This window comes from Cnephaeus nilssonii (assembly GCF_951640355.1).
Source record: "Cnephaeus nilssonii genome assembly, chromosome: 3".
In the NCBI taxonomy this organism is placed as follows: domain Eukaryota; kingdom Metazoa; phylum Chordata; class Mammalia; order Chiroptera; family Vespertilionidae; genus Cnephaeus; species Cnephaeus nilssonii.
This window is the reverse complement of record NC_137074.1, coordinates 5,217,417-5,235,739: the sequence shown is the minus strand read 5'-3', so window position 1 is coordinate 5,235,739 and position 18,323 is coordinate 5,217,417. Positions and strand designations below refer to the sequence as shown.

The window sequence follows — 18,323 nt, the reverse complement described above, 5'->3', positions numbered from 1 at the left end:
GATGCTTCTCTCTCATCGATGTTTCTGACTCTCTATCCCTCTCCCTTCCTCTCTGTAAAAAAATCAATAAAATATATTTTTTAAATAAATAAAATAAAAAATAAAAGTCAAGTGAATTAAAAATCTGAAGAACAGAATAGACTGATGAACATAATAGAATCAGGGGCATAGAATGGGAGTGGATTGATAATTCTCAGGGGAAGGGGGTGTCTGTGTGGGGGGTACGGGAAGAGACTGGACAATATCATACACCTATGGATAAGGATAGCGAGGGGGGAGGTAAGGGCAGAGGGAAGGATGGGAACTAGGAGGAGGGGAGATATGGGGGGGGGGGAGGAGAAACAATTGTAATAATCTGAACAATAAAGATTTATTAACAATTTAAAAAAAAAAAAGACTACAAATGGCGCCCTAACCGGTTTGGCTCAGTGGATAGAGCATTGGCCTGCGGACTCAAGGGTCCCAGGTTCAATTCCAGTCAAGGGCATGTACCTTGGTTGCGGGCACATACCCAGTAGGGAGTGTGCAGGAGGCAGCTAATCGATGTTTCTCTCTCATCCCTCTATCCCTCTTCCTTCTAACTCTCTATCCCTCTCCCTTCCTCTCTGTAAAAAAATCAATAAAATATATTTTTTAAATAAATAAAATAAAAAATAAAAGTCAAGTGAATTAAAAATCTGAAGAACAGAATAGACTGATGAACATAATAGAATCAGGGGCATAGAATGGGAGTGGATTGATAATTCTCAGGGGAAGGGGGTGTCTGTGTGGGGGGTACGGGAAGAGACTGGACAATATCATACACCTATGGATAAGGATAGCGAGGGGGGAGGTAAGGGCAGAGGGAAGGATGGGAACTAGGAGGAGGGGAGATATGGGGGGGGGGAGGAGAAACAATTGTAATAATCTGAACAATAAAGATTTATTAACAATTTTTTTTTAAAAAAAGACTACAAATGGCGCCCTAACCGGTTTGGCTCAGTGGATAGAGCATTGGCCTGCGGACTCAAGGGTCCCAGGTTCAATTCCAGTCAAGGGCATGTACCTTGGTTGCGGGCACATACCCAGTAGGGAGTGTGCAGGAGGCAGCTAATCGATGTTTCTCTCTCATCCCTCTATCCCTCTTCCTTCTAACTCTCTATCCCTCTTCCTTCCTCTCTGTAAAAAAAAAAAAAAAAAAAAAAAAATCAATAAAATATATTTTAAAAAGACTACAAATGGCATAAGCTTTGACCTTTATGAAAACTACAGTGGGGAAAAAAGAAGGAAAGAGAGACAGGGGAGGGGGAAGAGAGAACACTTAGAATTCTCATAGGCTTACACAGGGGACTATGCAAATGCACGTGAAATGATATAATTGCCTAGCCCTAAATTCTGAAGACATTTACTTAATATTACAATGTCTACTCCCGATAGCAGATGGAGGAATTTTCAGGGGATCTTTCGTTAAGCCTACCTACAAAAGCACAATCATAACATTAAATCAGAACTACCTAGAAGTGCTTCTGTAGGGCACTATTTAATAAAAATATAATCTAAGCTTATTACTTTCTAGTCATCTAATTAAGATTATTTTAAAGATATATGCATAATATAATAAAATGCTAACTTCTATCTCTAAGGAAGGAGATTGTCCATTTTTAATTTATTTTCAGTGTATTTATTTTCAGTGTATTTTCTATGACTTTCTATACTGAATATAGCTGTATAATAGGAAGGAAAAAGTTTTAAATAAAAAGAGACCCAGCCTGGCCAATGTGGCTCAGTGGCTGAGTGTCGACCCATGCACCAGGAGGTCGCTGGTTCGATTCCCGGTCAGGACACATGCCTGGGTTGCAGACTCCATCCCCAGCAGGGGGTGTGCAGGAGGCAACTAACTGATGATGTTTCTCTCATGGATGTTTCTATCTCCCTCTCCCTCTCCCTTCCTCTCTCTCTCTGAATCAATAAAAACATATTTTATAATAAATATTTTTAATTAAGTCAAGCACCAAAGCATAAATGTTAATATTTGATTGTTAGAAAACAGCATTTCCCATGTGTTAACATATATACAGCATTAGGCTTATGGAAATAATAACCAGTTTAATATTTTAGACACTTGGGTGTAGAAAGTGCTGGAGAATGAAGTACAATTTTACTTTACTGCTACTGAGAGCAACAAGAATCTGATTAAATCTTCCGTTTTCAACACTTAGCATCATTGACCAAAGAAAAGAGACTGACTGAATGGGTCCACAAAACATTTTAAGTTCCAGTGTATTTTAAATGGGAAAACTTCACTAAGAGAAGTTCTTAAGATTTCAAATTCCTTTCAGTCTGTTCACTGAGAGTGAAGACATATTTTAAAATATTAAGAAGAAATTCATTTCCTGTGCTCTGGTAGACAGGTACTCTGGTGCTCCTGCTATAAAAAAGCTGAAAATGCCGTCTGCACTAGAACAGCGGCCGCCAACCTTTCGGACCTCCCGGGCCGCCAGTGGTCTGCGCCACCGGCTGGCAACCGCTGCTCCAAAGGTTCCCTCACAACAAACGTGTTAGACGGATCAGCTGGTGAACACCAAGTGAAGCAGGTCCCCAGGGAGGCAGGCAAGCAGAGCTCTGACGTCAACTTTGGCTGAAGGGCATTTGCCAAAACTGGAGAAGTGAGCACCAGAAAAGCCTCTAGGGCCAAAGCCAAAGAACATCAGCCCAAGCAGAAGCCTGATAGGAGGCCCCTCCCACAGAACCTGGACAGCCAGGGCCTCGAGCCTCAATAAGCTCAGAAAATTGGCTTAAACCCAGAGACTGTAGCCAGTCCACCCGAACCTGTTTGACAGACTGAAACTGGATTGGTTGATAGAACCTAAAAGTAAAGTTTAAAGAGATCTAGGCTGGTAGTAGCCCAAGCAGTAGAAATACATATCCTTTCTGCAAGAGCCTATCTTTTTTTTTTTTTCTTAATATATATATTGATTTCAGAGAAGGGAGATAGAAACCTCAATGATGAGAGAATCACTGATCAGCTGCCTCCCACATGCCCCCTACCAGGGATCCAGCCAGCGACCCGGCCATGTGCCCTGACTGGGAACTGAATTGTGACCTTCTGGTTCATAGGTGATGCTCAACCACTGAGCCAGGCCAGCCGGGCTGGAAGAACCTATCTTTAACCCAGGCCTCAGGAAATTCCCAGAGTTAAACACACACAAAAACAAGGTGCTAAGAGAACCAAGAAGAACAACATATAAGGACCAGATCTGCAAAGACTTCACCTATTGGAATTATACACAGAAAATAAACGTCTGAAGAAATAATAGTTTTGGAAAACATGAATTAACTCGCTTGCTTTTTTCTCGATTTCTTTATTCTAATGCTAACCGTGTCAAGTCATACTCGACATCCGAGTGCAAAAGGTTAAAAAGAATAAGAATTCAGCATATGTGACAACTCAGAAGACAAATAATTTAAATTAACAAACAGGCTTAACAGCAGATGAGACCAGAATGAAGAGAGTAAACGACAGGTCTGAAGCACTGATCAGTATGGAAGCAGAGACAGGAAATAGGAGGTTAGTAGACATGAGGAGAGTGAAAACGTTGAACAAGCATCTGTTTCACCTTGGCTGGTTTGGCTCAGCACATAGAGCGTTGCCTGTGGACTGAAGAGTCATGGGTTTGCCGGTCAAGGGCATGTACTGTGGCTGCAGGCTCAATCCCCAGCCCTGGTCAGGGTGCCTGCGGGAGGCAACCAATCCATGTGTGTGTGTGTCTCGCTCTGTCGCTCCCCCTCCCTTACACTCTCTCTAAAAACCAATGGAAAAATATTCTCAGGTGAGGAAAAAAAAAAAGATTGTGGATTTGTATATAGAAATATTTCCCTGCTTGATTTACCATAAATATACAGGAAACCCAATTGGCATGAAGAGAGCTTTAGATATTTTAAATCAAACAGATGTCTCATCTAAAGCTAGAAACTATACCCAGTATTTTTTAATAGAAACACAAACCTACAGCTATCCATAAGTATACATAAATATACTAACATTAATACCGGTAATCCCCATTCTGTGGAATCATGGGAGACTTTGCTTCCTTACTCCTTTTCTAGACTCTTCAAGTAGGATTAAAAAAAAAAAAAGCACCAGTTATTTTCTTAGGTACTACTTTCATAATTTAAAATTTTTTATTTTAGCCCTGACTGGTTTGGCTCAGTGGATAGAGCGTCGGCCTGCAGACTTAGAGGTCCCAGGTTCGATTCCGGCATGTACCTTGTTTGCAGGCATATCCCCAGTAGGAGGTGTGCAGGAGGCAGCTGGTCGATGTTTCTAACTCTCTATCCCTCTTCCTTCCTCTCTGTAAAAAATCAATAAAATTTATTTTTTTAAAAAAAATTTATTTTAAAACCACACATATCGCCCTAGCCAGTTTGGCTCAGTGGATAGAGTGTCAGCCTGCGCACTGAAGGTCCCAGGTTCGATTCTGGTCAAGGGCACATGCCTGGGTTGCAGGCTAGACCCCCCAGTAGGGGGCGTGCAGGAGGCAGCCGATCAATGATTCTCTCTCATCAATGATGTTTCTGTATCTCTCTCCCTCTTCCTTCCTGAAATCAATAAAAATATTTTTAAAAATAAATAAATAAAACCACACATATCAATATCCATAAATGTATGGGATCATCGGAAGAATCCTAAGAAACTGGTAACAGTGGAAAATTGGGTGACACAACAGTAAAAGGGTCAGGAGATTTTTTTTTTGGTGTTTTTTTATTTATCTTTATTGTTGAAAGTATTATAGATGTCCCCCTTTTTTCCCCACTGACCCTCTCTATGCCACACCAGCCTCCAATGAACTTTTAAATGTATCCCTTTCTATGTTTTAAATTCAGTACCATGTTTGTTTTTTTCAATCCTCATCTGAGGATATTTTTCCATTGATTTTTTTTTTTTTTGAGAGTGGAAGGGAGGGAGGAGGGGGAGAGGTAGAGAGAGAGAAACATCAAGGTGAGAGGGACACATCAAATGGTTGCCCCCTGCACCCGCCCCAACTGGGCCCAGGGAACGAACCTGCAACCCAGGTACATGCCCTTGACCAGGAATTGAACCCAAGACTCTTAGGTCCACAGGCCAATGCTCTAACCATTGATCACTGGCCAGGGCAATACCAAGTTTATTATCTATTTTAAAACAATTATGTGAAATATGACGAACATGTAAACTTGCCCTAGTTAATCTGTGGAAAGCGTTCACAGCTGTGAAATGTAAATCTTTTCCTCTAGCCTCAGTGAAATCTGTCAGAATTGCAGTACTAACTGAGAATCTATCCTTAGGAGATAAATAAGGGTCTTGTCAGGGAGGCTCGAAACGGATTAGTGTCCCAAGGACGTCCCTGGACATGTGCACCTGGCCGCTCGATCGTGACTACGAAACCCGTCCAGCTGCCTGCCGCTCACTACCAGTGGGCATCAGACTGTGGCCTCTACGGACCCTGGACCCTGCCAACTTCCCTGTGCGGCTGCCATCTCCCCCTCAGGTTGGCATCTCCCCCTTGTGGCCACGTGTGCCCTGTGGTGACTAACAGCGGAAGCTGGAGTCGGATCCTCGCGATGCTGTCCGTAGAAACACAGCTGTGCTCCTCGCTCTGCATCTTTCCTCAAAGCCCCGTCGACCTGCTGCAGGTACGTCTGAATGACCGGGGAACCCGAGACCACTCCAGTCACGATAAGTAAAGTAAACACAGCACTTTGTCCTTTCATGCTACAACTAGCAGAAATCACAGGGAGCTCCCTACTGGATCATTAAGGAACACAAGAATATGATCTTTTCAAAACGAGTGATGGAATCTGCTTTAAGGTGCTGCAGCCGACTGAGGTAATGGTTAAAGCCCTCTGCGACTTGTCGGTTACAGACTGGTCCCAGCAAACGCGTGGCTGTAAGAAGGAAGTCATACAAGCACTTGCAAAGATTTTAATTAGTAAAGAAGTGTTTTAAAAATATTTAGCAGAATTATACTTTACGGGCCAAACATGTATCCATTTAAATTCATTTAATCAGGCTTCCTACTTTGTTTTTTAACTTTGTTCCGTTCTATGGAGGATAAATATTAAATGCTTATAAATACACTTCATTTGAAATGCTTTAAGTACAAAACACATAATTCAAGCACAAAACAATATGTAATGATCTCACGAATACATTTATAAAACCCGGAAATGAAAAAATAACAGCTTCAAATAAGGAGATAATACTCCACAAAGACTTGCTCAACAGGTGACATTTTAAACCAAAGGTAAGCACAGGCAGTGTCAGTTAGTGTTCTTTTAGTGATACTGCATGAGATTAAAAAACCAATTTCCAAATTCTAGTAGTGATATTAAATTGCTTTCTAATCTGGATTACAAGTAGTATGAAGTCTTTAAAGTACTTAAGTTATGAGAAAATGTTGACTTTCCAATTGGCAATGTGACCTTTAAAATATGCCAAGAGAATGCCCAGCCAGTGTTGCTCAGTGGTTAAGCGTCGACCCATGAACCAGGTCACAGTTCAATTTCTGGTCAGGGCACATGCCCAGGTTTCAGGCTTGATCTCCAATAGGGTTCGTGCATGAGAGGCAGCCAATCGATAATTTTCTCTCATCATTGATGTTTCTATCTCTCTCTCCCTCTCCCTCTCTCTGAAATCAGTTTAAAAAAAAATACTTAAAATATGTCAAATGTGCAAATCACAAGTAAAACGTCTAGATGCCTGTAATGTCACATTTCTTATCACAAACCTGCTGCTTTGCTGGCCAGTACAGAGGCGTAACAGACCTCTCTGCCTCAATGACAAGTGTACAAATCTATTTCCTATAAGAATCTCACATAAAGTCCAAGAACAGGCAGGTTCATCGAAAGAACTAACCTGTGCTCTTTTGTTTCTTAAACAAATAAACAAAAGACAATAAAACAGTATAAGTCAGGTTTTTAACCTAAGTGAAAATTCATTTTTAAAAGTATCAGAGCTGTATTCATCTTCTTTTTCAGCTAAAAGGATGAAGCATAATAGCCACAACTTTGTTACAGACTAAAATCCAACAGGTAATTCCAACACCACCTAAAAATAAAGAAATTCAACATGAGAGCACACCCAGAGTTCCGCCCACATTCCCCGCCTCTGCGACCTCCATCTCAGAGCAGTGGTTCCCAAGGTGGGGCACACGCCCCACCGAGAATGAGTTATTATCAGAGCATTTTTTGCATTTCTTATGGTTCTAGGGGCCTCATATACAGTATATAAATATATATTGTGACATATTTATGCCAGTTCTCTATTATATGTTTTGAAACTTTGCTATTTTTTCATATCACTTCATATTATTTTTTTTAACAATTTCTTAGTGATTTCTTCCTCAGTACTTCAACTGTCCTTCTGTTCTTTTATTTTTCTGTTTATGGATGCCATGTTCTTTGGAATCTTGTTTAGACCAAGTTAATGGCCTTTTAGGCTTCCTCCACATGAACAGGAGTTCACTTTTTGAATAGTAAGAATTATATGTCACGGGGAGGGGGGGAATCAGGATTTCAGAGATGCTTAGGTGGGGCATGGCCAAAAAAATGTTGGGAATCACTGTCTTAGAGGAAGTAAGAGTAGTTCTATTCTTTTGGAGCAGTGCTGGGCTAAGACAAAGTTTGTATTTCCAATGCATCAGACTTTCGATTAATTCACAGGGCTGCCTTCCTTACTAAGCAGGAATTATACAGAACAATGAGCACTGGTTTGAATTCCTCTTCTCTGCCAAGAAATATGCTTTATTGTTTACGATATTAACAGGCTAGAAGACCACTCTGTGACATTATTTGGTTTTCCCGTCTCAGAGAGCGTCATGAATGAAGCAATGTGTACCCACACCGGTCTTGTCCCACTGGTCAATGAGAGACAGGCAGACAGGCTGTAAGAGTGGCCAGTGGCCTGCTGGCTCCCGGGAAGAGTGGCCTCTTGCACCAGTACTGCCCTCAAGGCTGAGTCCAACAGAGGGGGTGGGGGAGGGAAGTGGTTAAATTGAAATAGTCATTCCTTTTAATTTAGTAATTCACCTCCAGCATTACCACAAATCACAACCAAAAACTGACTGAAAAGGAGGTGTACTACAGCATGATTCTTGGTAGAAAAAATTAGGGCCTAATTTTTAACAGGAAAATTAGTAAATTATGACACATCCAAATGAAGAACAGCTATTCAAAATTCCTTAATAAAGAAACGTTTATTGATATGGGAGAAGGTTTACAATATAAAGTAAAAAGGGACAAAAAACTAGACAACCTTAACTATACAAGGGTGGGCAAAAGTAGGTCTACAGTTGTTCGAATGGAATATATAATACAAGAATAAATAATAATACAAGAATAAACTGTGTTTCATGTAGTCATAACTGTAAACCTACTTTTGCCCACCCCTGTATAAAAATTAATAGAAAAATATAGCACAATCTAAGAGGGGTTATCCATAGCTAATGGGTTTTCTTTCATTTTTCTTTTATTTTTAGTCATCCTATAATGGCATGTACTACTTTTAACATCCACAAGAAATTATCTTTCACATGTAAAACAATGGCCGAGAGCCATAAATGCCCTCGCTATGCCTAGAATTGAAAAGAGGCTGCAAAACCTGGGAACCAGAAGTAGTGTTTGAATAAGCAGGCTATCAACTGCAGGGATGGGCTTACTGGTCGAGTCCAGAAGCAGACGTGGCTCGAGCTCTAGCTCTGCTATTTAACATTTCGGTGACAGCGGACAAGGTAAAGAACTTCTCTGGATCTGCATTTCCTCACGGCCAGCCTTCAAGGCTGAGACACAAAGCCCTACCCCCCTCTTCTCTCCCCCCTGTGAAATGGATGATGAGGTCGAGTTGCCTTAACCTACCACACACCTCCTCCTAAGCCTCTCCACAGTCTCCCACTATGTTTCCCAGGAAGCTCTTACCTGCTACTCTAGTGGGAAATGCTACCAGCCGGTCGAGCGGAGTTATCCATTTACTTGGCACCACAGCCACAGGAACAGAATAATACTTCCAAATGAGGGAGACCATCAGGGCCGCCTGCGGAGACACTGTGCTGAGTGCAAACCACCTGCCGTCACGCGGCCAGTCCTCACAGGAAGAGGACGCTCCACAGCGACGACCTCCAGCTCTATCAATCCAGTCCCTGCAGCCCACGGCCGCCAGTAACATATGCAGCTGACCTTGAACAATACGGTGAGCGGCACCGACCCCACACAGTCAAAAATCCCGGTGTAACCTTTGACTCCCCAAAAACATAACTACTAATAGCCTACTGCTGATAAACAGCTGACTAGCACATATTTTATGTTATATATATCATATACTGTGTTCTTACAATTAAGCTAGAGAAAAGATATGTTAAGGAAATTATAAGGAAGAGAAAATACAAATATATCTCTTATATATTCATGACATACCTTTTTCTTAATATTTTCAATATTTCTAGGCTATTCAGTGGTTCACCTGTGAGTTTTGTCAAACTGTCACAAATCTCCAAAAAAAATTTCCAATATATTTATTGAAAAAAAATCCACATATAAGTGGATCCATGCAGTTCAAACCCATATTGTTTGAACATCAACTAAATACACTATTAAATTAGCCGATAAATAACGAAGATTTCCCATAACACAAGTGTTCTTTTCTCATTGAATATCTCTTTTAAATACACAGCACCAGGGACAAACGCAACCTTACGCCTCTAGATCCTTGAAAAAGTAGTTAATTCTCCATCCACACTCTAGCGCTGGCCTTCTCATGCAGAAGTGGGCCTCTGCAAGTTTCAATGGTGGGGAGAGAAGAGATGCTCTCTCTCCCCTCCTTTCCCCAGCAGCATTCCCTCAAGTTGTCTTCTGTCCCCTCTGGCCCTGAATATGTCACTCAAATATGCCCTGAAAGAGGGCCTCTGGCACTGGCCGGTAACTCGGTTTGTTAGAGCATTGTCCCAACATCCAGGGGGGGGACCGTCCAGCCCTCGGGCCATATAAGACCAGCAAAATCATTTGGTCTGGCCCTATTAAGGCATCAGGGGTGAGTTAATTAAATGTTTGACCACATACAGCAGGCTAATTTTTAAGTCGATAATTTTGTACGGCCCCCCAAAGATGTTATAAATATCCCAATGGCCCTTGGCAGGAAAAGGTCCCCACACCTGCAATACGCCAAGATTGTGGGTTCGATCCCAGTCAGGGCACATACAAGAAGCAACCAATGAATACATAAATAAGTGGAACAACAAGTCGATGTCTCTGACTCTATCTGTCTGTCTCTCTCTCCTTCTCTCTCTCTCTCTCTCTCTCAAATCAATAAGTTATTATTTTTTAATAAAAAGAGGGCCTCTGGCTTAACTTCAGTCCCTGGAAAAACCTATCTCACAACAGTGACAGCGCCTCAGGATCAATGTACTTACTATAACCAAATAGCCTGAGTCCTTTACCCCAGTCCACATCATTCACAACACTGAACCTCAGAGACCATTTAAAGCAGCCATAGCAGATCCGCAACCTCAGGGTAAAGCAAGTAAAAGTCCCCCCATAAGAAAGTTGTGAGTCAGTGGTACTGGACTTCAATGACAATAACGGGTTCCCTACCTGGAGAGTAGACAGTCACTTACCCATCTGTATACCATGTAGGAAGCAACAGCCAAAATCACTGACCATCTCAGAAAACACAATTTCTAAGTAAACTTCTCTCACTTCATCCCCCAGCCTCCCAAACCTGCGCTGGAGTAAAGGCCACATAAAGAACTCCAGAGGAGTGGCTTAGGCGTTCATTTGCTTAAAAATCCCAAGAGTTAACAACACTAATCAAGAGAAAGCCTTTACGTCTAACTTATAAATTCAGAGTGTTCGGAGTTACATGCTTGCAGGACACTCAGCACAGCAGCTGAAGGTAAAAACCTGGATTCCAGGGGCTGAAGTGGGGCAAAGTCCATTACCAACTTTAATGACCCCAGTGACACAATAGGACACTTACCTGCAATATGTAGAAAGCAACACTCATAACCCACTTTATCTTGGCCAACTGAGCTGTCCGTGCTTTCACTGAAAGGAAAAACAAGATGAAATGATTATATCAGCCCTAAAAAGAGAAGAAAATATTCAAATACACAGAAGTGCTATTTTGTCTCACAAGATATTGTCTAATTATGCATGTAAATATAAAATAGAATGTCTTACATCGCCCACTATGCTATTATTTAAAATAGAGCTCGGCCAAAGTGGCTCAGTGGTTGAGCATCAACCTATGAACCAGGAGGCCACAGTTCAATTCCCAGTTAGGGCACAAGCCCGGGTTGCAGGCTTGACCCCAGTGTGGGGCGTGCAGGAAGCAGCTAATCAATGATTCCCCCTCATCGTTGATGTTTCTATCTCTCTCTCCCTCTCCCTTCCTCTCTGAAATCAATAAAATTATTTTTCAAACATTAAAAATAAAATAGAATCACACACAGATTGGGAAATGTGCAGCTTTAATTAAAAAAAAACCTTAAAGCTATTCATCTAGCCTCACTGGTGTGGCTCAATAGTTGAGCATCAACCTATGAAGCAGGAGGTCACAGTTCAATTCCCAGTCAGAGCACATGCCCAGGTTGCTGGCTCGATCCCCAGTCTGAGGCATGCAGGAGGCAGCCAATCAATGATTCTCTCTCATCTCTGATGTTTCTATCTCTCTCTCCCTCTCCCTTCCTCTCTGAAATCAATATATTTTTTAGAAAAAGCTATTCATCTAAATCAGAGATTCTTTTCACAATGCACCTACCAATCAATAGGACTAAAGGTTCTTCCCCGATTCCCCGGTCTACACTGTACACTAATCCACAAGGGAGGAGAATTGCCTGGGTGCTGGGCAGGCCGCTCTGCCTGTTTTACTAGCCATGCAGACGGCTCTCTCACAGTGCATGCTCTCAGCACACAGGCTGCCCTGTGAAAATCATCGTCATCACAGCAGACTGTTAGGGACAGTGGCAAACATCAAAATGAGGAAGACCTGAGCCCTAGCCTGAGTCTACACTCGGATAGCACTTTTTAGAGAACAGAATAAGAAAGGCCCTGAGACCCTAGCCGGTTTGGCTCAGTGGATAGAGCATTGGCCTGCAGACTAAAGGGTCCCGGGTTCAATTCCAGTTAAGGGCACATGCCCAGGTTTCAGGCTCGATTCCCACTAGGGGGCATGCAGGAGGCAGCCAATCAATGATTCCCTCTCATCATTGGTGTTTCTACCTCTCTCTCCTTCTCCCTTCCTCTCTGAAATCAATAAAAATATATTTTTGAAAAAAGAAAGAAAGCCCCTGAGTATCCACTGTAAGATTCTTTTCTAGGCTTCTCTCAGAAAAGTGTTGAATTTGAAAATGACAACCTATCAAGTTGGCTCTGAAGAAACTCTAAGAGTATCCTGAATGTTTCTGTTAGAAAGCAAAGGTACACCAGCAAAATAAAGAGAAAGTAAAGTAATTATTATTATTGGGTTTCTTCTGGACAACTTCAAAGTTTATATCAACATTTAGAACATCCAAGAATCAGTGCATGTATTCTACGAATCCTCACAGAAAAGATTTTTCTATGAATCAGCTCTTAGGAAGCTTTCCAAAAACTACAAATGAAAACAGTACCATGAGGGGAGCATTTGAGGTCTTGCTTCCCGGCAATGTCATCAGTTTGGCTCAAATAAACTCTTAGAAAATTTCAAAACAAAACAAACTGCACCATGAGTTTTGAGCTTATCTGTCATCTTGTTGATCTTCCTTTCCAGCCTGGCATATCTGGCGAACTCGTCCATCATGTTGACAGTGGAAAGTTCCTGCTTCATGCCCTGGATCTCTGCTCTCATCTGAGCCTCCTGCTCTGCATCCTGCTGCAGCACCCTGGACATCTGGTGGAGTGGACAGCAGGGTCAGTGCCTTTCCCCGTGGGGAACAATTCTTCCTCGCCTCCACCATCCTACCTGCTGCCTCTCTCGCCTGGGCAGGCTGCCCTTTACCTAGATAGCCAGCCTCTGCTGCCTGGTCCTGGTCCTGCTCCCCACAGCCGCAAACATAAACCCTCCCTTCTGCCCAGCCAGCGTGGCTCAGTGTTTGAGAGTCGACCTATGAACTAGGAGGTCAGGGTTCGATTCCTGGTCAGGGCACATGCCTGGGTTGTGGGGGCATGCAGGAGGCAGCCAATCAATGATTCTCTCATCATTGATGTTTCTATCTCTCTCCCTCTCCCTTCCTCTCTGGAATCAATAAAAATATATTTAAAAAAATAAAAATCCTCCCTGTGATTTGAATCGCTATTCACATTACATTTTTCCTTTTGAAGACACGCCAATGGATTGCTATGGTACAAATATGTGTATCTTTCACTATAACTATAAAATCGGAACTATAAAATAAAAACTGTTTCCATTCCCGGAGCTGTCATTCAGGTGCAGGGACCAGGCATCTCCTTCCCTCCCTGAAGAATCCAGCCCTAAATTAGGTAGGCAGCAGGGTGCGGGCGCAGAGTGCCACTGAGGAGGACTCAGAGCCCAAGCACAGTGAGAGGGCATTCCTGCAAAGGGGCACCCTGGCACGAAGGGGCCGGGGGAGGGGGTCAGAGCCAAGCATAGCGCTATGGGGGTCTCCAGAAAGCGTAGCCCGATGTGGGAGTCAGAGAAGGAGCAGGGTAAGGGGCACATACGTGGTAAGAGGAAGGTACCCAGCCAAACACTAGCAGAGCCCAAGAGGCATCCGTTCTCGACAGGGGGTGGCAGTGGGAGAGCAGTTATAAAGGATTCCTCAAATAAACATATTAAGGATAAGGGGAGCCAGTTTTTGCACCGTCAGGCCTCGGGCGCCTGCGCAGAACATGCGACTCGCTGGGTCCCTCACGCCGCCCTCCACCGTGTCAGTCCTGGGGCGCCTGCGCAGTGCACACCACTCGCGGAGACCCTCACCCCGCCCTCCACCGTGTCAGTCCGGGGCGCCTGCGCAGTGCACACTGCTTGCGGAGACCTTCTCAGCGCCCTGTGCCGCGCAGTCCTGGGGCGCCTGCGCAGTGCGCCTCCAGTACCCCACGCAGACTGGGTGCTCAAGAAGTCCCCCTCCTCCTCGGCCGCCTTTGACTAAAGCAAGTCCTGCAAAATGAACAAGGTCCCCTCATCCATGTGTCCTGTGACCAGCTGGAAGGGGAAAAAAGCAAGCGCTCTCAGGAAAATTCCAAGTCAACACCAGGGACTAGGTGTCCTTATCCAAGCACGCATCCCATCCCAATAATCGGCTGAGAGCCCCACCCAGGACCTTGCAAGGCTTTGCTGGGCAGAGGATTCCCGACATTAGTATTCCTCAAGGGCTCGGGCCAGGGGGCCAGCCAGCCGCTCAGCCAGTGGGATGGTGCACCCCTCCCTTGCTTCTGGCTGAGCGGAAACCATCAGAAACATTGCAAGAAGGTTCTGATCTGAAGTTCAGGGGTGTGGCCCATTCCCAATCCAACTCTTCCTCCTAGGAGCCGTTCCCACGTGGGTCCTAAATCAGGGCCTGTGATGGTGCAGCACTTTACCTACATGGGACCAGTACATTCCTTACGGCTGTGCACTGACCCTCAGCACCAACCCAGAGACCAGGTGGAGCAACAGGGCTGGACACTAAGAAAACCTGAACCTGGCTAACAATCCCGACCAAGAGTGCCATAACCAAGGGGAAAGAGATTTAAGAAAGCTAACTGGTTTGCCTTGAGAAAGGTTATAGAGCCTGTAAGAAGCAGCATTGATGTGACACAGGTCCAAGGTCAAACCAAATCCTCTTTCATTCTAAATGATGAACAGCCACCTGTACGGGGCAGCAGCTGACCTGAGTCTAGACTGCAGCAATAACCTCTTGTGACAGTGCATGGTGTAGGCATGGTGAAGAAGCCTGACATAACCGGTCTTCTTTATAGCCGCTGGCATACCCCACATACACACTTCAACTCCCCCCTCAGCTAAGGAGCAATTACAAACAATTCAGAGAGGAACGTAAAACACAGCCTCTGAGAACTGAGATTAGTTGCATGTGGCTCCAGCATGAGGTGAAATGGGATGGGGTACATAGGAAGAATGGAGGAAAAATGAAAGATGAACAGTAACCCCACAAAATGGAAGACAACATCTGCAAATCATGTGGAATAAAGAGTTCATATCCAGAATATATAAAGTACTCCTAATTCAACAACAGAAAAAACAAAACAGCCCCTCACTCCTGCTGTGGGCCTACAGAGGGCGCTCTTCCCCTGGGGACAGCTCGTGGTGCCCAATTTAAAAATGGCGTAAGGGCTTGAACAGACATTTCTCTAAAGAAGAGATACAAATGGCCATAAGCACAAGAAATGATGTCCCATATCACTAATCATAAGGAAAAATGTAAATCAAAACCACAATGATATACCATTTGCACCTACTGGGATGGCAATTCCCAAAGAAAACCTAACATGACAAGTGGTGGAGAATGTGCAGTGCTGGTGAGAATGTAAATGGTGCAGCTGCTGTGAAAAGTAGAAGGGTAGTTTCTCAAAAAAATTAAATGTGGAGTTATCATATGATCCCGCAACACCAATTCCCAAAAGAATTGAAAACAGAGACTCGCACAGATATTTGTACACCAATGTTCTACCAGCACTACTCACAATAGCCAAAAGGTGAAAACAACCCAAATGTCCATCTAAAGATGAACAGGTAAACACAATGTAGGACATACATATAATGGACTAATATTCAGCCTTAAAAAGGAATGCAATCCTAACACTCACTACAAGAACCCTAAAGACATTATGATATGCAAAATAAGCCAGTCACAAAATGACAAATACTGTACTATTTCATTTATATGAGGTACTGAGAGTCGTCAAATTCATAGAGACCGAAAGTAGAATGGTGGGTGCCAGGAAGAGAGAGAATAGGAGTTAGTGTTTAATGGGTACAGTTTCAGTTTAGGAAGATGAAAAACTTCTGGAGAGGGATGGTGGTGATAGCTGCACAACCATGTGAATGGACTTAGTGCCACTGAACTTTACACCTAAAAATGGTTAAAATTATTTTATATATATATATATATATATATACATACACACACTAGAGGCCCAGTGCACGAAATTTGTGCACGGGGGGGAGGGGGGCACGGGGGAGAGAGGTGTCCCTCAGCCTGGCCTGCACCCGCTCCAATCCGGGACCCCTTGGGGGATGTCCGACTGCCTCTCGCAATCCAGGACCGCTGGCTCCTAACCACTAGCCTGCCTGCCTGCCTGATCAGCTCTAACTGCTCCCCTGCTGGCCTGATCGCCCCTACCTGCTTCCCTGCTGGCCTGATTGCCCCTAACTGCCTCTGCCTCGCCCCACAGCCAAGCAGCAGGAGCAGGCACAGCCGCTGGCGCCCAGGACTGCGGGGCGGGCAGCTTGTCCCTCTCCCGGGCCACAACCTGGCTGGTCCCCATTCCTCTCTCCTGAGCTCATTTGTGCCTGGCTGGTCCCCATGCCTCTCTCCCCAGTGTTGAGTGTCTGAGCCATTATGGCGTGAGGACTTGAAGACCATTTGCATATTGGCTCTTTATTATATAGGAGGATGTATGGATCACCATAATTTTTTAAATATATATTTTATTGATTTTTTACAGAGAGAAGGGAGAGGAATAGAGAGTTAGAAACATCGATCAGCTGCCTCCTGCACACCCCCCAACGGGGATGTGCCCGCAACCAAGGTACATGCCCTTGACCGGAATCTAACCTGGAACCCTTCAGTCCGCAGGCCAACGCTCTATCCACTGAGCCAAACCAGTTAGGGCGTAATTTTTTTTAAAGAAGGAAAATGGCCAGGGGCCAGCTCTTCAAGAGTCTGCAATTTTAAGAACTTGGGACATCATCTTAAAGACTAAGCAGCATCAGGCAAGATTCTGAATGGGCGCTAAGAGAGAAGTCTCTGTGCCTCAGAACATTAGGGCCTCGGGCAATACACAAAACAAGCACTCAGTGAATACTGACAGAACAAAACACAAAGAAGTAGAAATCCTGCCTGGTCTTAAATACCCATCACCAGCAGCAATTTGTATCAGGAGAGAAAAGCAGGGAGAAGTGAGTTTCCAGAATAATGCTGCAACCCCTGCACCCATCCATGTTCAAGGTCTCAGTCCAGGTCAGACAGCCCCTCACTCCCACTGTGGGCAACAGAGGGCGCCCTTCCCCAGGGAACAGCTCAGGTTTCTCCCACACATTCCCTATCCAAGTTGCCACGGTAGCCCCTATTCATGCTCCAGTCGGAGCAGAAGGAAGAGAATCACAAAACAAGGCTCAAACTTCCGACCCAACAGTCACTAACTGGATGACTATCTGAGTCAGACTCCTCTGGGAGGTCAAGGAAGAGGGGACGACATGCACCTCTCTCCGCAGCCATGACAGCTGGACACGAGGTAATGTACGCGCCTTGGTAAGGTGCCCCGCTGAGACAGTGCTCCCCGGCGCCCGGCGCTGCCCTGAAGAAAGGTGGCATCACACCATCCTGAGGTTCTCGGTCCACACTGTCAACTACCCCACCCCTCAGCATGGGGCTCCTGCACCCTTACATCCATCTCTCCGGGACCTGCGAGGAAGGCCGAGGCCTCCGGCAACCCCTGGGCGCCGCGTTGCTCCGGGCACTGTGCCCCTAGCAGCCGAGGGCTGCCGGATGCCCCCAGAGACGAGGAAATAACGGAAATGAGTGCGGGGAGTCGGGCGGGGGGTGGGGGGAGAACGCCCAACCTGAACATTGCTGCCGCCTGAAAACGTGGCCAAGTGTTGCCAGGTGTTTCTTTTACGTGTGTATGTATGGATTTGAGTATTTCTTAAAACACAGAAGGGTCCAACCAAGACGCTTCTGCAGGCCGAATGCGGCCATCACGCGGCCAGTTTGAGACCCCCGTGTCCACGCCCGGTTCGGCGGGACTGAGGCCGCGACCCACCGGCCCCTGGAAGGCGAGGCAGCCACTTACGAAGGAGGAGAAGGACGGGAGGAGGATCCTGAGGACATTGCACCCAAACACGAAGCAGAGCACCAGCAGCCACGCCCAGTGGTCGGCCTCCACGGCGCTCATCGCGGACGCTGCCTGCAGCGTGAACTCCGCTCCAGCGGACGCCGGGGACCCAGCCGGCGCTCGCACCCGCGCCTGCGCACTGAGGCCTAGCCCGCTGCGCCTGCGCACTGCGCCGCGCTGACAGGGAGGCGGGGCCGCTTTCCCACTAAGTCCCGGCCTTCTCCATGGTCTTCCGGGCTTCCGTAGTCTCCTCGCACCCACCCCTCAACTCCCGCGAGACCAGTTTCCCAAACTCTGGTGGTTCGGGTACCACTGTCTCTAGT

The 18,323-nt window shown here is 45.1% G+C and overlaps 1 protein-coding gene across 2 annotated transcripts in view; it reads right to left on the bottom strand.

The window, feature by feature from the left end:
• Positions 1–18,139, bottom strand: part of GET1 (guided entry of tail-anchored proteins factor 1) — a 23,632-nt gene extending 5,493 nt beyond the window's left edge. Inside the window, exons 1-5 of one of the 2 annotated variants that reach the window (XM_079762345.1) lie at positions 17,959–18,139; positions 12,712–12,877; positions 10,985–11,052; positions 8,932–9,046; positions 5,928–7,066 (exon numbers count right to left, since the gene is read on the bottom strand). In XM_079762345.1, the coding sequence (XP_079618471.1) occupies positions 6,993–7,066; positions 8,932–9,046; positions 10,985–11,052; positions 12,712–12,877; positions 17,959–18,060 (525 nt within the window). In that variant the 5' untranslated portion in view covers positions 18,061–18,139 and the 3' untranslated portion in view covers positions 5,928–6,992. Of the gene's footprint in view, positions 1–5,927; positions 7,067–8,931; positions 9,047–10,984; positions 11,053–12,711; positions 12,878–17,958 lie in introns of those variants that run through there. The other variant, XM_079762346.1, reaches the window with a different exon arrangement.
• Positions 18,140–18,323: the final 184 nt, after the last annotated feature.